The sequence below is a fragment of the Cervus elaphus genome, chromosome 15 (genome assembly GCF_910594005.1).
Source record: "Cervus elaphus chromosome 15, mCerEla1.1, whole genome shotgun sequence".
NCBI classification, from domain to species: domain Eukaryota; kingdom Metazoa; phylum Chordata; class Mammalia; order Artiodactyla; family Cervidae; genus Cervus; species Cervus elaphus.
In genome coordinates, this window is record NC_057829.1 from 73866192 (window position 1) to 73888953 (window position 22762).

Here is a 22762-nt window from a genome sequence, read left to right on the forward strand (position 1 = left end):
GTTCCTTCCCAGCTTAATGGATGCCATGTGCCCTGGACCACTCAGCCCCGACTGTTCAGCATTATGCTCATACTGCTCATCCTCTGGATTAAACTTTCTCCCCCTAAGAAGGCTCTTTTCCCCCGTTGGTGGATGGGGCAATGAACCCAAGTCCTAGCTGCTTCCCTCTGGTGTTTGCAAGGCCTTCTCAGGTCTGACAGTGACCCTCTGACTTTGCCTAGAAACCTGGGAAGACCGTGGCTGCCATCATCCAGGACATCCATTCCCAGAGGGAGAGGGACATGTTCCGGGAAGCAGAAAGGTGAGGCCCGGCCTTGGTCTCAGGGCAGATTCTGGGTCATTGGAACATCCTCCCCTTTCTTAGGGGTACTTGAGTCATTCTGTGCCCTGCCCTTGCCTCATCCTGCCCGTCAGCTTTTTCTGGGCATTACACTTCTTTGTGTCCAATCGAGTGCTCAGGTTAAACCTCAGAAAAATTCAAGATGCTCAGCTTCCTTCTTTGTTGTAAAGGCATATAGGAGAGGGTCTGCTGATATATGACTCTTAGGGGCAAGGGTACACTCTGCTAAAATGGCCTGGAAGTGTGTGTGGTGTATGTGTGCTGTGTGGTTGTGTTGTGTATGTGGTATATTGTATGTGTGTATGTTTATGTGCAGTGTGTGTATTTTGTTTGTGTTATATGGTTGTATTGTGTGTGTTGTGTTGTATGTGTGTTTGATGTGTGTAGAGTGTTGTGTGTGGTGTCTTGTGTGTGTTTGTGTGCAGTGTGGGTGTATGTGTATTGTACGTGTGGTATATCTATGGGGTCTGTGTGTGTGTTTGCGTGATATGTGTGGTGTGGGTGTAGGTGGGCTGTGAGTGTGGTAGGTGTATGTGTATGTCTTCTGTTTAGAGACAACCCCTGATTTTTCTTGAGCTGAATGTAGGTGCAGAAACGTGTGTGACTTGACCGGTCATTCACTCAACATTGAGTGCATTCAGTTTTCCGACTCATTTCTCCCGACTGAAGTTGTGACTGCCAGGCTGAGGCTGCAAGTTCACCACTGTCACCGCCCTGCAGAGTGAAGTCCCTGCGGAGGCCACTGTGCAGAACAGCAGGAGCGGCAGCTGGTACATATGCCTTTATATGGCATATATACCATATATGTACCATATATGCCTGCTCATATATGCCTTTACAACAAGGGAGCAGCTGAGAGGAAGCTGAGCATCTGTGGTTTTTACCCAGAGCTGCCGCAGGTGGCGCTCTAACCTTGCCGCAGAGGGCCCAGCCCAGGCTGTATCCCCAGAGGAGGTCAAAGCTGGTCCCAAGGAGCCACATCTCTTGTCCCCTGGTCAGTGAGGACTGCGTGGTTTTCCTGTATTTGGAAACCAAATGGAAGTTCCCCATCCTTTTAGAATATTGGGCGGATGACTCAACTGACCTGTTCAATAACAACTGTGTGTGTGTGTGTCTATCTTTGTTTGCAGCTGTTCAGGGTTGGGATTTTGGTTTGTTTCAAATATCGTGGCTGTTTGAGTTTTTTTAGGACACGTGTGAAGCCGCAGCATGCCCCTGCAGTTCTGTGGTAGAGTCCCGAGGGCAGGTGACCAGGAAGTTTTGCTCTGAACCCTAGATAGGCTCGGGTCCTTTTCTGGATTTCTGTTTCATCATCTGATACATGAGCAGGTCAGAGCTCTAGGGCCTCTTCCAACCCCAAATGCCTTCCTAGAAAAATGGAGGCCAAGAGGCGGCCTTTACTTCGGTGGAGGCCAGGTGTAGGGGTGACTTCGGTCTCCTAGTCAAGAGGTCGGCTGACTGAACCCCAGGTTAGGCAGCCTCTCCCACCAGGCTGGACCAGAGCCACCTTGCCCGACCCCAAACTCCACCCCGCTCCCCCGGACAGTCTCCTGCTCCCTGAGGGTAGCTCATTTCCAAGAGGAGATGTGGCTGAGCCAAACCAGCCCAATTATTCATCCCCATTCCCAGGAGCATTATGAGGAAAGAAGCAGAGGGCAGCCAGCATTGCGCCCAGGGAAAATCCCTCCCTAAGCGCGGAGGGAGGCGGAGCTTGCTCCTGGACCACTCTGGGCGCTCTGCACAGTGGTGGTAAGAGCGCATGGCCGGGTGGGGTCACGTGCACCGTGGCTCTATTGCAGAGATGGGGTGTATCTGGCCGGGGTGGGGGGTCCTGCGGGTGCCACATATTCTAAAGCGGCTCCTTTGCCCCCCCCTCCCCCCAGGTACGGCCCAGAAAGGCCGCGATCTCGAAGTCCAGTGAGCCGGTCGCTGTCCCCAAGGTCCCACACTCCGAGCTTCACCTCCTGCAGCTCTTCTCACAGTCCCCCGGGCCCCTCCCGGGCCGACTGGGGCAACGGCCGGGACTCGTGGGAGCACTCTCCCTACGCCAGGAGGGAGGAAGAGCGAGGCCCAGCGCCATGGAGGGAGAACGGGGAGGACAAGAGGGACAGGACGGAGACGTGGACACATGATCGCAAGCACTACCCCCGGCAACTAGACAAAGCCGAGTTAGATGAGAGACTGGAAGTGGGGAGGGGCTACAGAGAAAAGCACCCGAGGTCTGGGTCCCCCAACCCGCTCCACTCCGCGTCTGGCTACAAAAGCCGAGAAGACGGCTACCACCGGAAAGAGTCCAAGGGCAAATCGGACAAGTACCTGAAGCCCCAGCAGGATGCCCCGGGGAGGTCCAGGAGGAAAGATGAGGCCAGGCTGCGAGAAGGCAGGCACCCCCACGCTGACGACTTGGGCAGGGAAGATGGGCTGGAGCCCAAGGGCACCAAGGCCAAACAGAGTGAGAAGAACAGAGCCAAGAGACCTGATCGAGACCAAGAAGGAGCTGATGACAGAAAAGATAGGATGGCAGAGAATGAGGTAAGGATGGAATCCCTTTCCTCCAGGTGAGGAGAGGCAGGTCCCAGGGAGAAGACTAATAAGGATAATGAACATTTATGGGATGAATGAAATGCTTACTGAATGTGTACTCTGTGCCAGGCACTGTGCTAACCATGTTATCTCAACTCATTTAATCCTCACAGCAACCCTAGGAGGAAATACTAGTAATAATACTATCGTTACTGTGGATGAGGCAACTGAAGCCCAGAGAGCTTAAGTTAGTTGCCCAGGGACACACAGTCAGGAAATGGTGGAACTGGAATGACACTCAGGTGATGTGGCTCCAAGTCCCACGGCACCCTCCTGCCTTTACTGGAAGTTCAGCAAGGACTTGATTCAGAGGCCTTCCGTTGGATTTTGTCTGTTTGTCCAGGGTGGAGTGGCCCTGAGGTGTTTGCACCCACACACTCTGCCAGGGTAGATTAGACCTTTGTTCTGCTCCATCCTTTCTCCTGCCAAAAGCATCCACCAGTGTTGGGCTTTGATGAGAGGTGGTAAAGGAGAAGCCACCACCACCCACTAAATTATACTGGGTGCCCAGGGCTTGGTGTGTTTCTCCAGATGTAGTGTTCTCCTTCCACTGGAATAAAAACGCTCAGCAGTTGGCTGGCACCTTCCATCCAAATGCCTCATCCAGGGCTCACCATCTGCTGCAGGACTTCAGTCCTCTTTGTGACCCACTGATGTTAAACTCTCATCACCATCTTGAGAACAGCCTATAACCTACAGGGTTGCCCCAGGAGCCAGAGAACAGGCAACAACTGAACTTGGGGAATGAAGGCTAAGGACAGGGTCCCTGCCTTTCTTACGATATGCCAGGCACCTCTCACCACAGGGCCTTTGTATGGCATTCCCCTGCCTGGGAACCCCTCCCCTCCCCGTCCACATGGCTCCCTTCTCAGCTCCTGTGTCTTTACTCATTGTCACAACCTCCAGGGTTTATTCTCGGTCACCACATAAAATCACCACATCCCAACCCACTTCTCATCCTTCCCTGCTTTCTTTTTCTTAGTGGCATCTGTCTCCTAATCTATGTCCTAACGTCTTTGTTTTGTATAGGGCCTGCTCTCCCTCCCAGCCCTCCCCCAACCCAACCCCCTTGTGAGCTCAATGAGGGCAGGAATTTGTGTCACTGCCAGTCCCCCCCTAATTCCTGGATTAGGGTTTGGCACAGAGTGGGCGTTCAATAAGTATTTATCAAAGGAATGAATGATTGAGTCCAGACTCTGGAGGCAGAAGCCTGGCTTCTGAGAATTAGGTCACACCCTGTTCTTTTTGGCCTCAGTTTTCTCATTTGTGAAATGGGTGTGATCACAAGGCTGCTGGAAGACTTTTAACAAGACTGTGTTCATGGGAAACCCTGGGAGAGTCTGGAGGGAGTGCCCGTGCGGGCAAAGCCATTGTCTGAGCTGTTCAGTGTCTGTGGGAGGCCGCAGCCAGACATGAGGCTCTGCCCTGACCATGAGACCAAAAGAAAAAGAATGAAGACAAGGCAGTGAATAGGGCAACATGGGAAAGAGGCTCTCCTCCACTTTCCTGGCAGGGGCACCAAGGTTTACAGACCCAGATGCCTAGAGCAGGGAAACCAGACAAGTGACACAGACCAGGTAGCATGACCAAAGCCAGGGAGAAGAGCTGGGAATGTGGTGGACCAAGGAGGAAATGCCTGTATTTTGGGCCAGCCACTTTTCAGTTTCATTCTATGGCTGCCGTGCAGGCACACACACCCTGTGCTGTCTGATTTCCCTTTTCTTAGAGCAAGACCAAAGTCCAGAGGCAGACATCTGTGTGAAATTTCCCATGTTTTAGAAACTGTGTAAAACAAAACATGTCCGTAGGTCAGGTGGAGCCCCAGGGGTCCCCAGAGCATGGCCCGCAGGAAAAACAATCCACAGGAGAGAGAAATATCAAAAGAACTCATGCTCAGTTCAAAGCCGAGATAGAGCCCCATGCTTGCTGGGGGGCAGGTGTCTACTTGTTACTCACTCCACCCTCTCCTACCAGTCTCCATTCTCATATTCATGGAGCATCTGGCACTAGGGCTGCAGTTGTGAGTCAACGCTAAAATGACTCTTGATTGCACGGAGCTCATGGTCTCATGAAAAACATGCTCACCAAATAATTCCTTCATTGAACAGATGCGTATGAGTGTTAAGTGTTAAGGAGGTGGAGGAGGCAGTGCTACTAGTGCCTTTAACAAACCAGAGGTTTTCCTGGCTTAGGATGTGCCTGTTGAAGTTGAAAGGAATGGTGGGTATTTACTGGGTCAAAAGGAAGGAGAACAGACAGAGGGGATATCATGTGCAAAGGCCCTGTGGCTGGAGGCCAGTGCTGCTGGCGCAGAGAGAACCAGGGATAGAATGGTGGGAGGTGAGGCTGATGTGTCAATGAGGTCTGCATCATGCTGACCTTTACAGGCAGGTTGAGGGGTTTTGTCTTTATTCTAAGTTCTAGGGGAAGGAAATGAAGCTTTTAGGCAAGAAGGTGCAGGGAGGATATAATCATTTTTACATTTTGGAATCATCATTCCTGAGGACCTTGGGGAGAGCACACTTGGGAGGAAGCTGCCAAGCAGAAGGGGGAGACCAGTTACTAGGTGGTTTAGCAGTGACCCCGGTCCTGACAGTGCCGCCTGCAATAGTTGGGACCTAAGTTTGCTCCCTGAGCTGGTGGGTGGGGATGACGGGGCGGGAGGAGGCGCGAGTGCATTGGTTGCCTTTGTCTGTTTCCCATAAGCTGCTGTCACCTGGAAATGGTCCCAGGTCTAGGGATGCCCTGAAAGGCACCCCGGTGTCTCCTTTGCCTGCAGGGACGAAAGGCAGGGGGTCCTTCTGGCGAGGGGTTTTTCAGAGGCCGGCTGTCCCTGCCTCTCCCAGCTAGAACTGGAGGGAGTCTCTTTACTGTGTTGATCTGGATGTGTGGCTGCAGGAACTGCCTGGGAAGGGTACAGGCTGTTTATTTTGACAAGGGAGGATGGTGGGTAATTTATTCGGGAAGACAGAAAATAAAAGTGGCCCCCTGTTGGTAGAAGCTCTGGTTTCTGAGGGCTGAAAAGGCATTTGGAGCTGCTTTGAGCTCAGGTCAGCTCAGAAGACTAGAGCAGAGATTCTGCTGCAAACACTGGAAAAGGCAAAGACTTGAGGATTTGAACTGTCCTTTCCTGGCCGGTCATAACTAGTTAAACCCGTCAGCCCTGAGCTCCCAGCCGGGCTGGCTCCTTGTCAGCAAAGAGGTGTGTCTGCTCGTAAGAAATCAGAGCAAGAGTGGTTTACTTTGAGCCAACCTCGGCCAGAGTTGTCGAGAAAATGCAGCTTGCTCCCAAGAACATCCGGGAACACTCATTGCTTTGGTGGCCAAAGTTTAAGTCATGGGAGAATATCCTCCTCAAGCTTCTAAACCGGGGGTTGGCAAGTGTTTTTCTACAAAAAAACAGAGAGTAATTATTTTCAGCCATGTGGGCAAGTAGGCCAAATTGAGGATATTATGTAGGTACTTGTATCATCATTTAGCATGCAACTGTTTAGAGATGTGAGAAGCATTGTTAGTTTACAGACTGCACAGAAAAGAAGCCCTGGGTCAGATTTGGCTTGAGGATGAGAGTTGGCTGACCCCTGTTTTAAAGGCGGGTCAGAGACCCTAATTCTCAAAGCAAACACCTGCTTTCAGTTATTCAGTTTCCCAGACATGAGTGCTAGCATGAGGGACCTAATCTGAGGGAAGGGATGGGAGGAAGGAAGGAGGGAAAGGATAGCTAACTGGGGCAATAACTCTAGGAGAGAGATAAGTCAAAAGTGAGGTGAGGGGGCCCTGATTGGGTGACAACACCCTTCCTAACCATAAGTGGCCTGGAAGTGATTTTTTTATGGCTAATACAGATCTGTTGGTGAGACGTCACTATGATGGTTATGAACCCCAGGGTCAGATTCCCCTTGTCCCCTTTATTTACCCTCACTGTCTACAGATATCACGGCTGCAAAAAGGACCCAATCTGCCAGGGATTTCTGTCTCCCTAAAGTCCTCAGGGAAAACGTTAGTGAAACATCTCTCTGCCTCCATGTGTCTGTGTGACCTCGAGCAAGTTACTTAACCTCTCTGAGCCTCAGTGTCCCCATCTGTAAAAAGAAGATGATAACAGCACCTGCCTCCAAGGGATTTTGTGAGGATAAAGGAAGTGATGTGTGTGAAATGCATCTGACATCATTAGCTGTTCTGTGTGTTCCTTTTCTCCTGGTGTGCCCTCTGTCACTGTTCACTATCGATTTGGTTTGTTCTGTGCTTCCTTTGCTAAGGCTGTAAAAGAGGAACAGGAGAGCATGGAAGAGAGTCCCCCATCAGTGGGCAGACAAGAGAAAGAAACAGAGTCCTCCGATACAGAAAACAGAAGGGCAAGGAAGGTAAAGTTTGTGCCAGATGCTGGCAGTGTCGCCACATTGGCAAAATGGCTCCGGGGCACCAAGTCACAGGCCTCCCCAAGTCATCGGCCTTCCCGTGCTGCCTGGGGATGACCTGCTTGCTGCATGGCATGTGTCTGAGACCCCACCTGTGGGTCCATGAATGAAGCCAGCACTTTCTGGAGTAATGGCTTCCCCTGGGATCTTTGCACAGTCTTTATTGAAGAGATCTTTACCACCTGCCTGGGCTCTGTCTCCGTCTTCAGTAACTTGGCTGAGCTCATAAGAGAAAGCATGTGCCCACAAAAGACTCCAGGCTACAGAGCCAGACTCCAAAAATAGGCAGGTCCTGGGGAGGGGCTGCAGGCAGAAGGGGGCTTTGGGTACTCAGGCTAGGGCCCTGACCTCAGTAGGCCCTGACGCTGGGATTAACCAAACATCTACTGTGCTTGTAAAGATTATTTTACTTATTTAAAATGAAAAACCCAGTCACAGGGCTGGGGCTGCCACAGCAAAAAGAAATGTCCTTGGAGCGTGGCCAGCTTCGTGCCTTTCCAGTCAGAAGAGGCAGAGAGATGAGTATCACTGGCTGGAAGCTGATCTCCTAAATCTGGCTGCCGGGCCCCTGGGCTGCTGGGGACGTGAAGGGAAAGTCTCGGGAGGAGCCAAGTGTGAACTGTGGCTATGGAGGGTTGTACCCTTGCTGGGAGAAGGTGTTTGGGGGGAACTTGTAAGGACTTCGCTGCAGTTACATTTAGTGATGCCCTGCAAGCAGGTTGATGCATTTAGAGCTTATAACTTACTCATTCATTCAGAAACTATCTCAGAACTTAAAAAAATAAAGTTTCTAGAAATTAATCATAAAAAGATGAGCAGAGATTATTATCTATTGATAGGAAGTATGTGGAGCTTCTCTGGTGGCCCAGGTGTTAAAGAATCTGTCTGCAATGCAGGAGACCCAGGGTTTGATCCCTGGGTCAGAAAGATCCTCTGGAGAAGGGAATGGCTACCCACTCCAATATTATTGCCTGGAGAATCCCATCAGCTGTAGTCCACGGGGTCGCAAAGAGTCAGATGCAACTTAGCAGCTAAGCACCGCCATAGAGTGCTTCATGATAGGAAGTGGGCTAAATAACTTTGACTGGAATCCTGCATGGGCGTTAATAGTTATGGTAGAGATGTAGATTCTGTGCTATAGAAGCACCTCTAAGCCATAATACCAAATAAAAATGTAAGCTACCCACAGCTAAAAACAAAACAAACAAAAAAAACCCCAGTCTGTTTATTGAGCACCTGTTATGTACTAGGAGTTGAGATTCTTTGTGCTACTTGGTGGGTTAAGCATTAAGGGCTTACTCCAACTCCTGTGCTATTTTGAGGTCCATCCTAGGGATGAATCAGTGATGAGAGATCGAATGGTTTGCAGCTCCTAATTACCAGGTAGCAGTAAGATTGCACAGCATCTTTCCAGTTTGAGGGGTCTTGTGGTCAAGATTTGCACCCTCTTCTGGTTAAATACTAAGAACCAGGCCTTAGCCACCCTCTGACCTCCATCCGCATTTTTATTCAGGAGCAGGATTCGGAGAGTGGAAGTGAGGCTGAGGGTGAGAGCTGGTACCCCACGAACATGGAGGAGCTGGTGACAGTGGATGAGGTGGGGGAGGAAGAAGATTTTATCATGGAACCAGACATCCCAGAACTGGAGGAGATTGTGCCCATAGACCAGAAGGACAAAATCTGTGCAGAAATATGTCCCTGTGTGACAACTGCCTTAGACCTGGACTTCACCAAAGGTTTCGCCAAGGAGGGAGTCAAGACCATCGGGAACGGGGCTGCGGAAATCAGCCTCAAGTCGCCCGAAGAACTGCCTTCTGCTTCCACGGGCTGTCCCAGTGACATGGACGTGGAGATGCCTGGCCTAAATCTGGATGCTGAGCGGAAGCCAGCTGAATGCGAGACAGGCCTCTCCCTGGAGGGCTCAGATTGCTACGAGAAGCCCGCAAAGGGAGGAGAGAGCTCAGATGTTCCTCTGGCCCCTCCACTTCTGCAAATGTCTTCCCCCAAGCCAGCAGAGGAGAGGGCCTGGCAGCCCAGCCCATTTCTCGATGACTGCAAGGCCAGGGGGACCCCCGAAGATGGGGCTGGTGAAGGCAGCCCCCTGGAGGAGAAAGCCGGCCCCCCTACCGAAACCGACCTCCAAAGCCAGGCTTGCCAAGGAGCGTCGACCCCAGGTAACTCCCTCCCTTTTTCCTCCCTTTTTCTCTGTGCGGCTGGGTTGATCCGACCACTGCTTGCCTGGAGCAGTGTGTGGGCAAGTGCAGGCTGGAACCAGCAGAAGTCAGGGTTCAGCCAGCGTGAAAGCTGGTGCAGGAGGCAAGCTGAAAAGCCTGGTTAAACTGCTAGAGCTTTGAGGCAGTGGTTAGCTCTTAGCTTTTAGGTAGGGGACGTTGGATAGGAGACCACACATTTTCTGAAAAGCAGACTCAGATGGGACGTACTTCTTTGCCTTGACAGGAGCCCAGATGAACTCTGACAACTAAATTAGCAAGTGTTTGGGGTTTATCAAAGGAGCTTTGGTTCCTGGGGATCAGCAAGCAGCCTCTCCTGCCTGCGCCACAGAGGACCACCCAGGCCGTTACACTGTGAGGCCTGAGTGAGGGGGCAGAGCTTTAGAGGGCAAGAAAGGAGAGAAAGGAATGGGCAGAGGGCAGAACGACGGGCTTATGGGCTTACGAAGGGGCCTGGCTGGTTTCCCTTCTCACCACCTCAGACCCACTTTTCTCCAGGGTCTGATGGTGAAACCAGACTTGTCTCAGGATCTCCTCCACCTCCATTGGAGGTGATGTTGTGTCTGTGCCTGGCACTATGACATCATGAAGACAGAGTTTAAAATAGGCTAAGCCCAGTCCTCTCTGCCAAATGGAAACTAAGATCCAGCAAGAGCTGTGGGGGGAGGGGGGAGGCGTGGCCCTCCATGTTCTCCCTATGAAAATAGCTAGAAATTCATTTTGTAGAAAGCCAGTGGCATTCCAGAGTTTGAAGGAAGTGGGGATAAGAGTCCAGGGCAGAAAATAGAGAGGAAGGGCTTAAAAATAAACATTTCAACCCAGTGCTCTGTGGTTGGCACAAGCTGGTAGGTGAGCAGGTGGTCTGGGCTTCCCTCCATGTCAAGCTGACCTGAGCTGTTTTTCACCTGTGTGGATCTGAGCCTCCATGGAAACTCTGCTGTGAGCTGCCTTGTTGCTAGAGCAATGCTGAGGCCTGGGCTGTGTCTAGAGAAGGCAAGAATAAAGGAAGAGTGAGTGCCATTCACCTTGCTCGGATTGAACCTCCTCTGTGTTGTAGTATAGGTCTTGACATGCACTGGTGTTCGTGGCTCATTAGCTTCCCCAGTGTTTGGAGTTCATATTTAATAACACTGCTCAACAGGCTTGGGGTGAGAATGGCATCGCCTCTTCTGCCCGCCTCGGTGCTCCTGTGGACGTCAGCACAATTTTTGTACTTCAGTGATTCTTCTGCCTGCAGAGATGGAGTGATACTGAATCGGGGGTATGCGGGTGGATCATTCCAACCGAAGGCATCAGAGGCCCATCCCCCACAGAGCCAATGCAAAGATTTGCCAAGTTTTCTTGTGTGTGGCGTTCTTTTGGCAGCCGTAAAAGCTCTTTATTCTAGCACTTTGGTTCTAATTAGCAGCCCTGGCCCTAGTCTCATGTTATTAAGCAGCCCCAGGACCATTTCCCATCCCACGGTGCAAGGAACAGAATTGCAGGGATCCTTGGAGGCAGGTTGTGTTTCATTGGTATTCTGTCCCGGCTCATGTTTTGCAGAAAACTCCAGGTACTCAGAAATGAAATCTCTGGACATGAGGTCACTGGAAGATGCTGAAGTGGAGCTGAAACAGCCCCTTTCTTTGCCTTCCTGGGAACCAGAGGATGTGTTCAGTGAACTTAGCATTCCTCTAGGTGGGTGAGATACTCAGTCCCTCCTGAGAATTCAGTTCCAAGGGACGATAGTTCTGTAATAATGTCTAAGAGCTTGAGAAGGCTGTTTGTCATTTTGTTGTAGTATTAATGTCTGATGCAATCACCCAGATTAACCTGCAGCTTTAAAGTTTCTTGCAATTTCAGTCTCCCATAGTAGACCAAGATAGCTTATGGGGCCAGACTTTGAACGGCACTGCCCTGGGAGCCAGAGCAAAGAGACTTGTTTTTCCTGTCAGGAAATGTTTCATTCCTAACCGCACAGCCCTTATTCAGCCAGGGTAGTGGCGGCCCACCAGCCGCCACAGAGTCAACAGAAATGCCCTCCTGGCCCCAGCACTTCTCCAAACAACGCTGCTTTTTTTTTCCTCTTTGAGGTACTAGCTTCTCTGAGGCAATGATACTGAATAGACTGTTTAGGGGACTTCATAGGTGGCTCAGAGGTAAAAAGAATCCACCAGCCAATGCAGGAAATGCAGGAGGTGTGGGTTCAATCCCTAGATCGGGAAGATCCCCTGGAGGAGGAAATGGCAACCTGCTCTAGTGTTCTTGGCAGGAAAATCCCATGGACAGTCCATGGGGCTGCAAAGAATCTGACATGACTGAGCAACTGAGCACGCACTCTGTAGTTGATAAAGGGGTCCCTGGGTCCCTGTCCTTCCCATGCTGGTGACTGCATGTCCTCAGGGAAGTCATAACCAGGAATTTTTTTTCCAGTCACAGCAGGTCCTTCGGCTTCCCTGGGAGTTCAGCTGGTAAAAATCCGCCTGCAACACAGGAGACCCTTGTTCAATTTCTAGGTCTGGAAGTTCCTCTGGAGAAGGGACAGGCTTCCCACTCCACTATTTATGAGCTGGTGGCTCAGCTGGTAAAGAATCCACTTGCAATGTGGGAGACCTGGGTTTTCAGTCCCTGGTTTGGGAAGATCCCCTGGAGAAGGGATAGGCTACCCACTTCAGTATTTATGAACTTCCCTGGTGGCTCAGATGGTAAAGAATTCGCCTGCAATGCAGGAGACCTGGGTTTGATCCCTGGGTTAAGAAGATCCCTTGGAGGAAGGCATTGCAACCCACTCCAGTATTCTTACCTGGAGAATCCCCATGGACAGAGGAGCCTGGTGCTCCAGTCCACGGGATTGCAGAGTCGGACACGACTAAGCACAGCATAGCAGGTCCTTCATTAACAAGTCGATGAGCCCCAAAGGAGCTAGTCAGCATGGAGGCTCACCCTTTCCATCAAGTTTTCTTTTTTCCTTTTTATCTGCTGTATAAAAATCCCTTATTTTTTTCTGTCCTCCAGTGTGCCATTTAGTCAGATGCAAAGAGAAAACTTCCTTTTTAAAAAAAAAAAAAAAAGAAGGAGTTTGCTACATAGCATCCAGCATGCCCCAGGACAGAAATTTCAAAAAAAACGGAAATACGTACTGACCTTACAATGAACTAAGATGATTGCAGTAAGGCCCTGGGTTCTGGAAAATAGTTGCAAAGGCTGCCTTTCAGGAAAAAGGTGCCAGTCAGTCAACAGCCCCTCCTGGATAATGTGGCACTGTGTGAGGCACTCGGGGCAGGGACATCGAGAAATGGAACACAAGTCTCTTGGCATCCAGGAACTTGGAATCTGTATGTCATACACAGGCAAAAATTAAGAATAAATTCTGCTACTTTATAATTCATGTCTTCTTTTTATTTTTATTATAAAAAGTGTGAAAGATTATTATAACAAATTTATAACCCATATAAAGTAAACTTTAAATGTTGTTTCTCTTCTCTCCAGTCTCTTCCCCTCTCCAAAGGTCACCACAGTCATACCCATGGATAGTTTTTCTCCCACAAAAACAGGATCAAACTATACACATAATGTTATGCAGTTTGTTTTTTACCTTAACAGTGAATCTTAGAACTCTTTTCACATCAAATGCATTCTTCTTAACTACTGCAAATATTTTATCTTAAAAGCTGTACCATACATTACCGATCCATCTCTCTACTGGTGAACATTCAGAATGTCTTTAATTTCTTTTCCATTAAAAATTAGATTGACAACAATACTATGTAGAATATGATTCCCATCATGGTTTAGCACTTATCAATAACCAAACATTTCACGTATTTCTACAGAGTATATTCTTACATTCTAAAAGTATTATATATTTGAATGGCACTGCCGTGGGAGCCAGAGCAAAGAGACTTGTTTTTCTTATTAGGAAATGTTTGTCCTGTCAGGTGTACTATTTCACAAACCTATTCCTATTTTCCCATCTTTAAAGTCAATAATGCCTTTCTCTTATGTATCTACTTCTAAGGACTGTAATATAAAATTAAGTAAGATATCCAATGTTAGAAATTTTAAGCAGCCAAGAATAAAAGAACAATATAAGTGAGAAAGTACAAAGTAACATTATTTATCAAAAATTAAAATTATTAATTAAAATGCTATAAAAGTTAGACTTTTATTTTTTCATTTACCATTGAACTCGCAAAACACCTGTGGGGTCGGTAATATTTTCAGCCCTGTTTTACAGGTAAGAAATGAGATGGTGGTGGTTTAGTTGCTAAGTCATGTCTGACTCTTGCGCCCCTACAGACTGTAGCCTTTCAGGCACCCCTGTCCATAGGATTTCCCAGGCAAGGATGCTGGAGTGGGTTGTCATTTCCTCCTTCAGGGAATCTTCCTGACCCAGGGATCAAACCCATGTCTCCTGTATTTTAGGCAGTTTCTTTACCACTGAGCCACCAGGGATTTAGGATGAGATGCAGGGTTACAGAGCTAATGAACAGCCCAGACTGGAGTCAGGATTCAGACCCCGGCACTTTGACTCCTAGCGCCACGCTCACGCTGCCTGTGCGCTCTACGCCTTCTGCACGTGCTGTCACCTTTGTGTGTGAACCAGTTTCTGTAGGATAACATACTGGCCCAGGGGAGAGGGGGGTGTCCATGAATATTTGCATTTCAAATTTTCATAATTGCCAGTAAATTGCTATCCAGAAAGATTATGCCAGTGTTCAGCACTACCTCATGTGAGAGGACGGTTTCACCGCATCCTTGCCAATTTTGGATCTTATCAGTTTTTAATCTTTACCAACCTATTGGAGGAAAATGGTAGCTCATTTTATTTTTTAAAACAGCTCTATTGAGGTATAATTGAGGTTAATGAAGTGCACGTAAAACCTGAATTTTGACACATATACACCTGTGAGCCATCACTGCAAGCAAGACAGTGAACACACTCAGCACCCCTATATTTCCTGATATTCCTTTGTTACCCCTCCCTCCCAACCCCAGTCCCCAGGTAACCACTGTCCTCCTTCCTGTCACTAAATATTAGTTTGCATTCTAGAATTTTCTATAAAGGGAATCATACAGTTTGTACTCTTGTTGCCTGGTTTATTTCACTCAATAGTAATTCTGAGATTCATCCCAGTTGTTGGGTGTATGGATAATTGGTTCCTGTTTATCGCTGAGTATTGCACTGTGGTTATGGGGTAGATCACATTTTGTTTATTCATTCAGCTGTGGATGGGCATTTGGGTTTTTCTGGTTTGGGGCTATTACAGACTGTACTTTTATGCTTGATGATAGTCTCCGATTAGCTTTGAGACCTATTGTTTTTTTAATCTCAGTGGGGGTGAGGGGCATATGATACTGTTTTCTGCATTTGCCAGGTAAGGAAACTGAAGCCCAGAGACTTATTACCAGAGTTGTTTTTGTTTTTTAGTTGCTAAGTCGTGTCTGATTCTCTTGTGACCCCATGGACTATGGCCCACCAGGCTCCCCTGTCCATGAATATTGGAGTGGGTTGCCATTTCCTTCTCCAGGGGATCTTCCCACCCCAGGGATATAACCTGAGTCTCCTGCATTGGCAGGTGGGTTCTTTACCGCAGAGGCACCAGGGAAGCCCCTTACTGCCCAAAAGCAACACAGTAAACTCAGGTCAGAACTGAGGGAATTCTAATTGGAGACCAGGCTGCCCTGCCACTCAGGCAGCACAGTGGAGGAAAGGCAATTTTGGCGCAGTGGTTAAGAGCACAGAGTGTGGAATCTGACTCCCCGGGTTCAAATCCCAGCTGGCTGGGGGTCAAAGAGGTGCTGATTTAACCTCTCTCCCTGGCTTTCTTCATCTGTAAATCAGGGATGGTTAATAGTCGCCTACCCTATAGGGTTATTTTGAGGATTAGATGAATGAGTACTTGTAAGGTCTCAATCTCTTTCAGTAGGAGGTACTTATTACGAGTTGTCTATTGTTATTATTTGTTTCTTTCTCTTTCTCTCTCTCAAAGTCACTCAGTCATGTCTGACTTTGCGACCCCATGGACTGTAGCCCGCCAGGTTCCTCTGTCCATGGGATTCTCCAGGCAAGAATACTGGAGTGGGTTGCCATTCCCTTCTCCAGGGGATCTTCCTGACCCAGGGATTGAACCCGGGTCTCCTGCATTGCAGGCAGATTCTTTACTGTCTGAGCCACCAGGGAAACCATTATTAATTTATGAAATAGTTGTTGAGACCTATTCTGCCTTCTCTCACTGGGGGTGCATAACCCTTCCCCCTCCATGGTTTATCAGTACTGCAGAGAGACTTTCTAGGAAGTGGGGACAACTCAGGCTTGGTCCCTGTGGAGCGCAGGGAGGTAGAATGAGGAGGAGAGGTGAGGCAAAGTCCTGCTGCTTAGGGGCTGGGCTGGGCATGGCAGTGGGGAAGGGCAGCTCCGTGGGTTTCTGGCCAGCTCTGGGTGACCCCAGCCAACGTTGAGCCCGCCAAGGCCTGAGCTCTTCCCAGAACCAAAGGGAAGCCTACAAAAGCTCCCCCTCTCCACCCATCACAGACTGTGCTGGGATGACAGGGCTGTAATTACCCGTGGCGGGAGCTATTATTAGAAGGCAGATGTTGCTTTAATTATGGTACTTAATAGAGGCTGAAAAACGGGAGGACCAGGTTGCTGCAGAACTCTCTGGGGCTGGGGCTGTGTTTTCTTCAAGCTGTGCTTCCCTGGGCCCTCACGTTCCAGAGGTGTCCTGAGGCGGTGTTGGCATTCTAAGTGCCCAGGCAACTCCTGTGACTCAAGGATGAGTTCCCAGGCATTTGGGGATCTTGCCCCAGCTTCTCCCCCTCATCACTGTCTCTGACCACCTGGTACGGCCTGAGTGGCCCCGGAGGCCGGTGGGGGCTGGGAAGAGAGCTGCTGCCCAGCCATGAAGCCCGGGTTCTCCAGGCAGCTCTGGTGAAAGGCTGGAGGGCCAGAAGGCCTCTATGGAGAAAAGCCTCACACATGTCTGCTATTGTTTTTTGATAAACAGTTTAATAAAGAACTAATGTTTGTTGAGCCCTGGGCAAAATGACATGTGCTTCCCCATTACACCATTTATTGTATTATTATTCCTGTTTCACAGAGGAGGAAACTGATCTCAGAGAGGTTAGCACACATACCTGAGGTCACACAGTGCAAGTCAAAGAGCTCGGTCTGACTCCAAATTCCATTTTCTCTCCAGTATACTGTGGCTTCCAACTTTTTTGTTTTTTGGCAGCAGAAGCCTTTGTTCAAGTGAAATCTCACCCCAAACACTACAGATGGTAGCCATGCCCACTGCTGGGGCTGAAACAGGCCACAGCTGCCAGCTCAGGTCTGTTTCACATTCCGTGGTGGCTTCTGAGGCAGCCGCACCCCTCCTGGGGGCACCAGGACAGGGATTTGAAGACCTCTTGGGAAATGTGGCGGATTCCGGAGGCCTTGTGGGATCTGCACAGAAAACCCAAGGCTTCTTTCTTGGTTTTACCCAGTTGGCCGACCCTACAAGGTCTGAACTCAGGGAGAGGCTCTGATCCCCTGCCTGCATCTGCTCCCGTGGCCTCGGGGTGCGGCTAGGGGCGATGCTTCCCCTTTTCTGGTTGCCCTTCTCTTGTCCAGTGGAGGCCTCTGCTCCCAGTGGAGCAGCAGCAGAAGGGAGAAGTGTTTTGCAGGCACAGAGGAGGAAGGCGGGCCTTGCTTCATGCTCTGTTTGCCAGCAGCAGCCAGGAGCCAGGGCCTGGGGGAGGTGGAGGGGCGGGACGGCCACCCACAGGCAAAGCCAGCACGGTCCCATCCTTTGCAGTGTGGTTGGGAGGACGCTCGGCCTCCCCCAGGGCAACTGGGCACCTCACCCAAGGACCTCACTGGAGACTGCTGAGGACAGGGCAGGCAGGCTTGCTATGTGGCAGTTAGAACTGGCCAGCCAGCCCACTTCCCCCCACCAACATGCACATACACACAGAGGAGCCATCCGTCAAGGCAGGCTGCAGGCAGGCCTCCCAGGCTCCCTCCTTCCTCCAGGCCCGTCCTTCCACGCTGATAAGTGGCTTTTGTGAAATGAGGCAGGAGTGGGGGGGCGGGGGGAATGAAGGGGGGAAGGTTGTAATTAAAAGTCTAAGCTGCTCCTCGATGACAGGGTCTCCTGTGCATTTAGCTCTGTCTCTAGAGGCAGGAGAAGGAAAGTGAAGGAGGGCCTGGGCTTGTCACACGCAGGGCCTTGGAGGAGACCTGGCCTGTCCCCCTCTCTGTAAAAAGCTGCCCTGGCCTCGTGTGTGGCTCCCAGCCCCACTTTCCCTGATACCCAGTTGGGCCAGCTCTCCCACCATCCCCCTATCCACAGCAGAACTCACCATATGGGCAGCAGCAAAGCACAGCTGAGGGGTTAGCACATAGGGAACAGCTTCAGCCTGAAGGCGCGCAGGGTTGGGAGTGGGGTGCGGCGCGTCTGGGGGTCCCGAGTGGTCAGCCCCACTCCTTTAGCTCCACAGTGTATCCTGATCTCCACAGTCCTCAGCCCTGCTTTTTAGATGGTGCCTCAATCAGAAGGCTCAGGAGGGCTTCAGCCAGCTCTCCCCAGGCTACACAGATTCTTAGCCTCTGGTCTTAGCCCCTTCTCAGACCTGGGCTCTTTCCACTCTGCTGTGTCCTCAAGAGGAGAACCGTGACCCCAAAACACTATGGTGTAGGCTAGAGCAGCCACCATCCCCCTTCAAAGATGAATCCTCTGGGCTGTGACACGGTCACTTCTCTGGCTGTTGGGCCACTGTTTCCTTTCCTCAGAATCAAAAGAACTCCCCAAATCCTGGAACTTCTATTTAATGCATCATAAATAAAATGCTACTAATGAATGGTTCAGATTTAAGACTAGAGAAAGATGGAAAAATGTTTATGATAGATCATCACATGAAAAAGGGAGGAGACAGAATTACACTTAGGGTGTCATTAAAAATGTCGTCTTCCACCCCACAAAGGGCTTTATATAGTGTGGAAGAAAATATTTTGATTGGAACAACTCCGGGTGAGTTTTCCTCACTTTTATCTTAAAAAAATTCTTTTTAGTGAACATAATTGTAAAATAAGCAAACAAAAATGAGTGTTGTTCCAGAGTCTTGGCCACAGCAGCTGCAGAGAGATGTACAGTGTGGAGAAAGGAAATCCACCCAGTGAAATGTAAGAAACCTCCTTACTCCTCCTTTCCCAGGAAGCAGACTGATGTTAGTAGAGCCTGGACCCACTTCTGGAAGGCAGCTGCAAAGCATATAATTTCCCAGCAGTCCATCACACTGCCTGTGAATGAAGCTGATGCTGTTTTCTTCGTGCCAGTTTTGTAAATGAGGAAACTGAGGCTTGGAGAAGTTGGGTAACCAGCCCAAGCCAATAGCAAGCCAGGGCTGAATCGCGTTGCTTCTATTTCACCCTGACTGTTGTCTGGACCCCAGGGGCCTCCCTCTGCCTTCCTAAACTCCCTACCTGTCCATCCCCCATCCTTCTGCAGGGGTGGAGTTCGTGGTGCCCAGGACCGGCTTTTATTGCAAGCTGTGTGGGCTGTTCTACACGAGTGAAGAGATGGCGAAGATGAGTCACTGTCGTAGTGCCGTCCATTACCGGAACTTACAGGTAACCGTTGGTCTTCCTTGCCTAGCGCCCAGGAGGGGCACTCCCTGGGCTAAGTTTCTGTGAGGTTATATCTCCTCCCATCACATGGAAAACTCCTTCTGTGGTCTGAATCCTGACTCCACCACACTTCTCCACATGGTGGCTGCCTTCCTTATGCTCTCAGAGCATCTGTGTCCACTTTAGTACAAACCATTCTATTTGGGTTGGATATTTTTGGCAACTGCCTCTCCCTCTAGACTGAATGACTTGTTAGTGTTCCCCTAGCCCATGGTTGGAGCTGAAAGACCTGGATATTTCAGATACAGATATTTCTGTGTTTCTCTTCTCCTGTGCTAGTATCCATGTTTGGCTAGGATAAAAGTCACTGATATGTTCTACTGAAATGTGTGTTCATACTGCAGCTGTTTTCAAAGACATAGTGTCTGGGACCAGACACTGGGGATACACTGGGGATACAACAAAAAAAAAGCAGATAATAACCCCTGCCCTCATGGACCTTCCATTCTAGAGTAGTAGATAAGCAAAATATAAGTGTGTTTCATTGTATATTAACTGTGACATATATAAAATATTCTATATATCATATTTCATCCAATCTAAGGTGCCATCAGTTGTAAGACACAACACTATTTTTTGATACCAACAAGAAAAAAAATGTTACAGATTAAACGGTGAGACTCCATCAACTGGAAAATACATCTCAATTTTAGAACTGTTCGTACGTGGGGAAAACAACACTTCTTAAAATCAATGAGATATAGCAACATATCCTGTAAAAATACCTAAATAATATATAGCATATTAGAATGTGATTTTCATATGACTTCTGGTATAAGCTGGGGATTAGTAATATAACAGAAATCATAGTAGATCAGATGCTTGGGGTAAGTATATCAAAGTACCTTCTGTACTAACTGCAAGGAATTTAGACTACTTCTTTGAGGCATAAGGCCTTGGCTCTGGAAGACCCTTGTGGTAGTGAGTGAGTGAGTGAGTGAATGAAGTTGCTCAGTTGTGTCTGACTCTTTGAGACCCCGTGGACTATAGCCTATCAAGCTCCTCCATCCATGGGATTCTCCAGGCAAGAATACTGGAGTGGGTTGCCATTTCCTTCTCCAGGGGATCTTCCCAACCCAGGGATCGAACCCAGGTCTTCTGCACTGCAGGCAGACACTGTAATTCCAGAGCAGATAGTACCGTTCAGTTTAATTGTTAAAGAGTGGCTGCTCTGATGGTTCTTAGCCAGGGATGTGAACCAAAGTCCTGTACACAGTGTTTCAGAAGTATTTGTACTACTTAGGCCAAGTGTTCAGCAGAATTTGGGAGGGACCCAGGAATATGTAATTTGAGAAAATTCTCCAAATGATTTTAATGTGTACCCCTAGTTAAGAAAACTCAGATACAGGCCAACTCTCTTATTTTATAATTGAGGAAACTGAGGCCCAGAGAAACCAAGAATTTATCTAAACCTTGGATTAGTCCAAGCCTTGGATTTGTCCAAGGCCATCAAGATGGTGAGTTACCAGGCCTGGAACCAGATTGCCTGATTCTTAGTCACTTTGCTGCTTTCACTCTGCTAAGCTGGTCTTGTGAACTGAGACTCGTGTCATGGCCTGGATCACCATCTGCAAGGGACTGTCATTGGCTGTGCCCAAACTCAGGTCAGTTAAGCCTCTTGATTTTCCTCCGGAAAGCAGCTGTTGTGTGACCGAGAAAGTCACGGGGCCTGGGGCCCCGGTCCTGGCCTCTCCAGGGGGTAGGCAGTGACTTGGCCAGGCCAAGGGTTCAGCTTGGGCTACACAGAGCCAGCTGACGGCAGCTGTCTACCCTGAAGACATCATCACCACCCACCCACAACAAGAGGAAGCCTCTACAATGGAAGAGCTGAACAGGGTCTTGAAGATCATCTGGTCCTGATTTTCCCAAACCTTGGTCTTCAGCTGGAATCTTTTTAAAATGTGGCTTCCTGGACCTATCCTATATTTGCTTATTCATTGTCTCTAGTGTGGGGCCTGAGAATCTGCATTTTAAAGTCTTTCCAGCAGATTATGATACCTCAACATGAGAACCTTCTCATCGGGTCTTCTCAGCTGGACTGTGTAAACCTCAAGGAGACATACAGCTCAAGGTCGCCCAAGAAGGTTGGAAGAATGCAGACTCCTTGAATTCTAAACCCTTTGCTTTTTGTAGGGCAACAGACTTCACTGTGTTTTGGGCCTCTGGGCCAAACCCCCAGGCAGACTCGCCTTCCTGTAGCAGGCCACAGCCACTCCTGTGGTCCCAGGCCTTTCAGGTCCGGACGCTGGCTAAGTCCCTTATGCCCGCCAACTGCAGTTCAGGTTTCCCTGGAGCACCTGTTGGGAAACTGGGAGCCGCAATCACAGGTGTCCCAGATAGGGTTTCTGCCTGTGGCCTTGACAGGCTGTCTCTGTCCACACAGATGCACCCATCCCACCCCCACTCCATGCTACATGTGCGAAAAGGGAAGAATTCAGACGGGAGTGGCTGATGCTGGCTAACACCTCAGTCAGGCAGCTTGTAAATCTAGTACCCTGGAAGGCTGTGAGGCGGGGGCAGGGGTTGCTCCTGGGGGTAGTGTTGTAGGAATCTTCATTTTCTCTCTGCAGTCCCGCTGTACTCTCGTGCGCTGAGAGAAGCCACAGCAGGTGGTCAGAACAGCAGGTGGAGTAGGTGCTAGGTGGGAAAACTAGACGCTTGCTCAGCCCCAGGTCCGATACTCGGTACACCCACCCACTTGCCTTCCCTAAGTCGAGATGAAGGAGCAACCCAGTCCTCCATCAGCAGCCTGATCCCCCGGAATCCACAGTCTGCCTCTCTCTATCAGTCTCACCCACCTCTCAAAGCTAACCAGTCTCTCCTAGAGACACTAGGTCGACTCCATCACCTCTCCCACATCATCGGGTCTGACCCTCAGATTCACCCCTGGAGGAAGAAAGAGGAAGATATCATCCTTCCATTTAACATTTTAGGGTCTGAGGCTAGGAGAAGATGAGTGACTTTCCCAGAATCAGACAGCCAGTGCCAGTTACGATCAAGGCGGCATTGACTTTTTGGCCAACCCAATATATGGCCCAGGATCCTACCATCCCACTTACAGAAATCTAACCTACAGAAATAAATTCACCAATATGTAAATATGTACCAGGGCACTTATTGCAGTTAATTTATTATAATAAATGTATAACTTATTGCCAACATTTTTGGAAACAGCCTGAATGTCCAGGAGTAGGATAGCGATTGAGTAATTGATGGTTCACGCCTATGACATTGCTAGGTGTTTATTCCATGCCAGGCTCTATGGTTGATGCCTTATGGTACCTCTCTGGGACGCCACACCAGCCTTGTGTAGTGGTTACTATATTACTCACACTTAACAGATGTCAAAGATATTGGGGACCTTGCCGGCTGAGAGCCAACCTTTGAACCCAGGTCATGTGATGGCAAAGCCCACACACTTGACCGCCGTGAGGGACTTAACCCTGCTGACTCTTAATCCAGGACTCCTTGCACTGCCCTGGGCTGCCCCAGCCATCAGAGGATATCCAACTGGGGCCTAGGGCATCTTCTGGTTCTCTCA

General features: G+C 49.3%; 1 protein-coding gene and 1 long non-coding RNA gene across 7 annotated transcripts in view; one reads left to right on the forward strand and one right to left on the reverse strand.

The window, feature by feature from the left end:
- The window catches only part of RBM20 (RNA binding motif protein 20), a 194601-nt gene that overhangs the window by 168334 nt on the left and 3505 nt on the right, over window positions 1–22762 (forward strand). For all 5 annotated transcript variants that reach the window (XM_043925729.1, XM_043925734.1, XM_043925731.1 and 2 more), the window contains exons 8-13: window positions 222–301; window positions 2224–2872; window positions 7183–7287; window positions 8855–9515; window positions 11115–11249; window positions 19043–19164. In XM_043925729.1, the coding sequence (XP_043781664.1) occupies window positions 222–301; window positions 2224–2872; window positions 7183–7287; window positions 8855–9515; window positions 11115–11249; window positions 19043–19164 (1752 nt within the window). The remainder of the gene's footprint in view (window positions 1–221; window positions 302–2223; window positions 2873–7182; window positions 7288–8854; window positions 9516–11114; window positions 11250–19042; window positions 19165–22762) is intronic.
- On the reverse strand, window positions 11248–18379 carry LOC122708912. Of its 2 annotated transcripts, XR_006345348.1 has the most exons (5): window positions 17898–18379; window positions 16689–16998; window positions 12696–12884; window positions 12355–12600; window positions 11248–12034 (listed from the first exon to the last, which is right to left on the reverse strand). It is a non-coding gene; the product is annotated as an uncharacterized LOC122708912 (long non-coding RNA). The 2 variants fall into 2 exon arrangements; XR_006345347.1 differs by lacking the exon at window positions 17898–18379 and having other exon boundaries at window positions 16689–17130.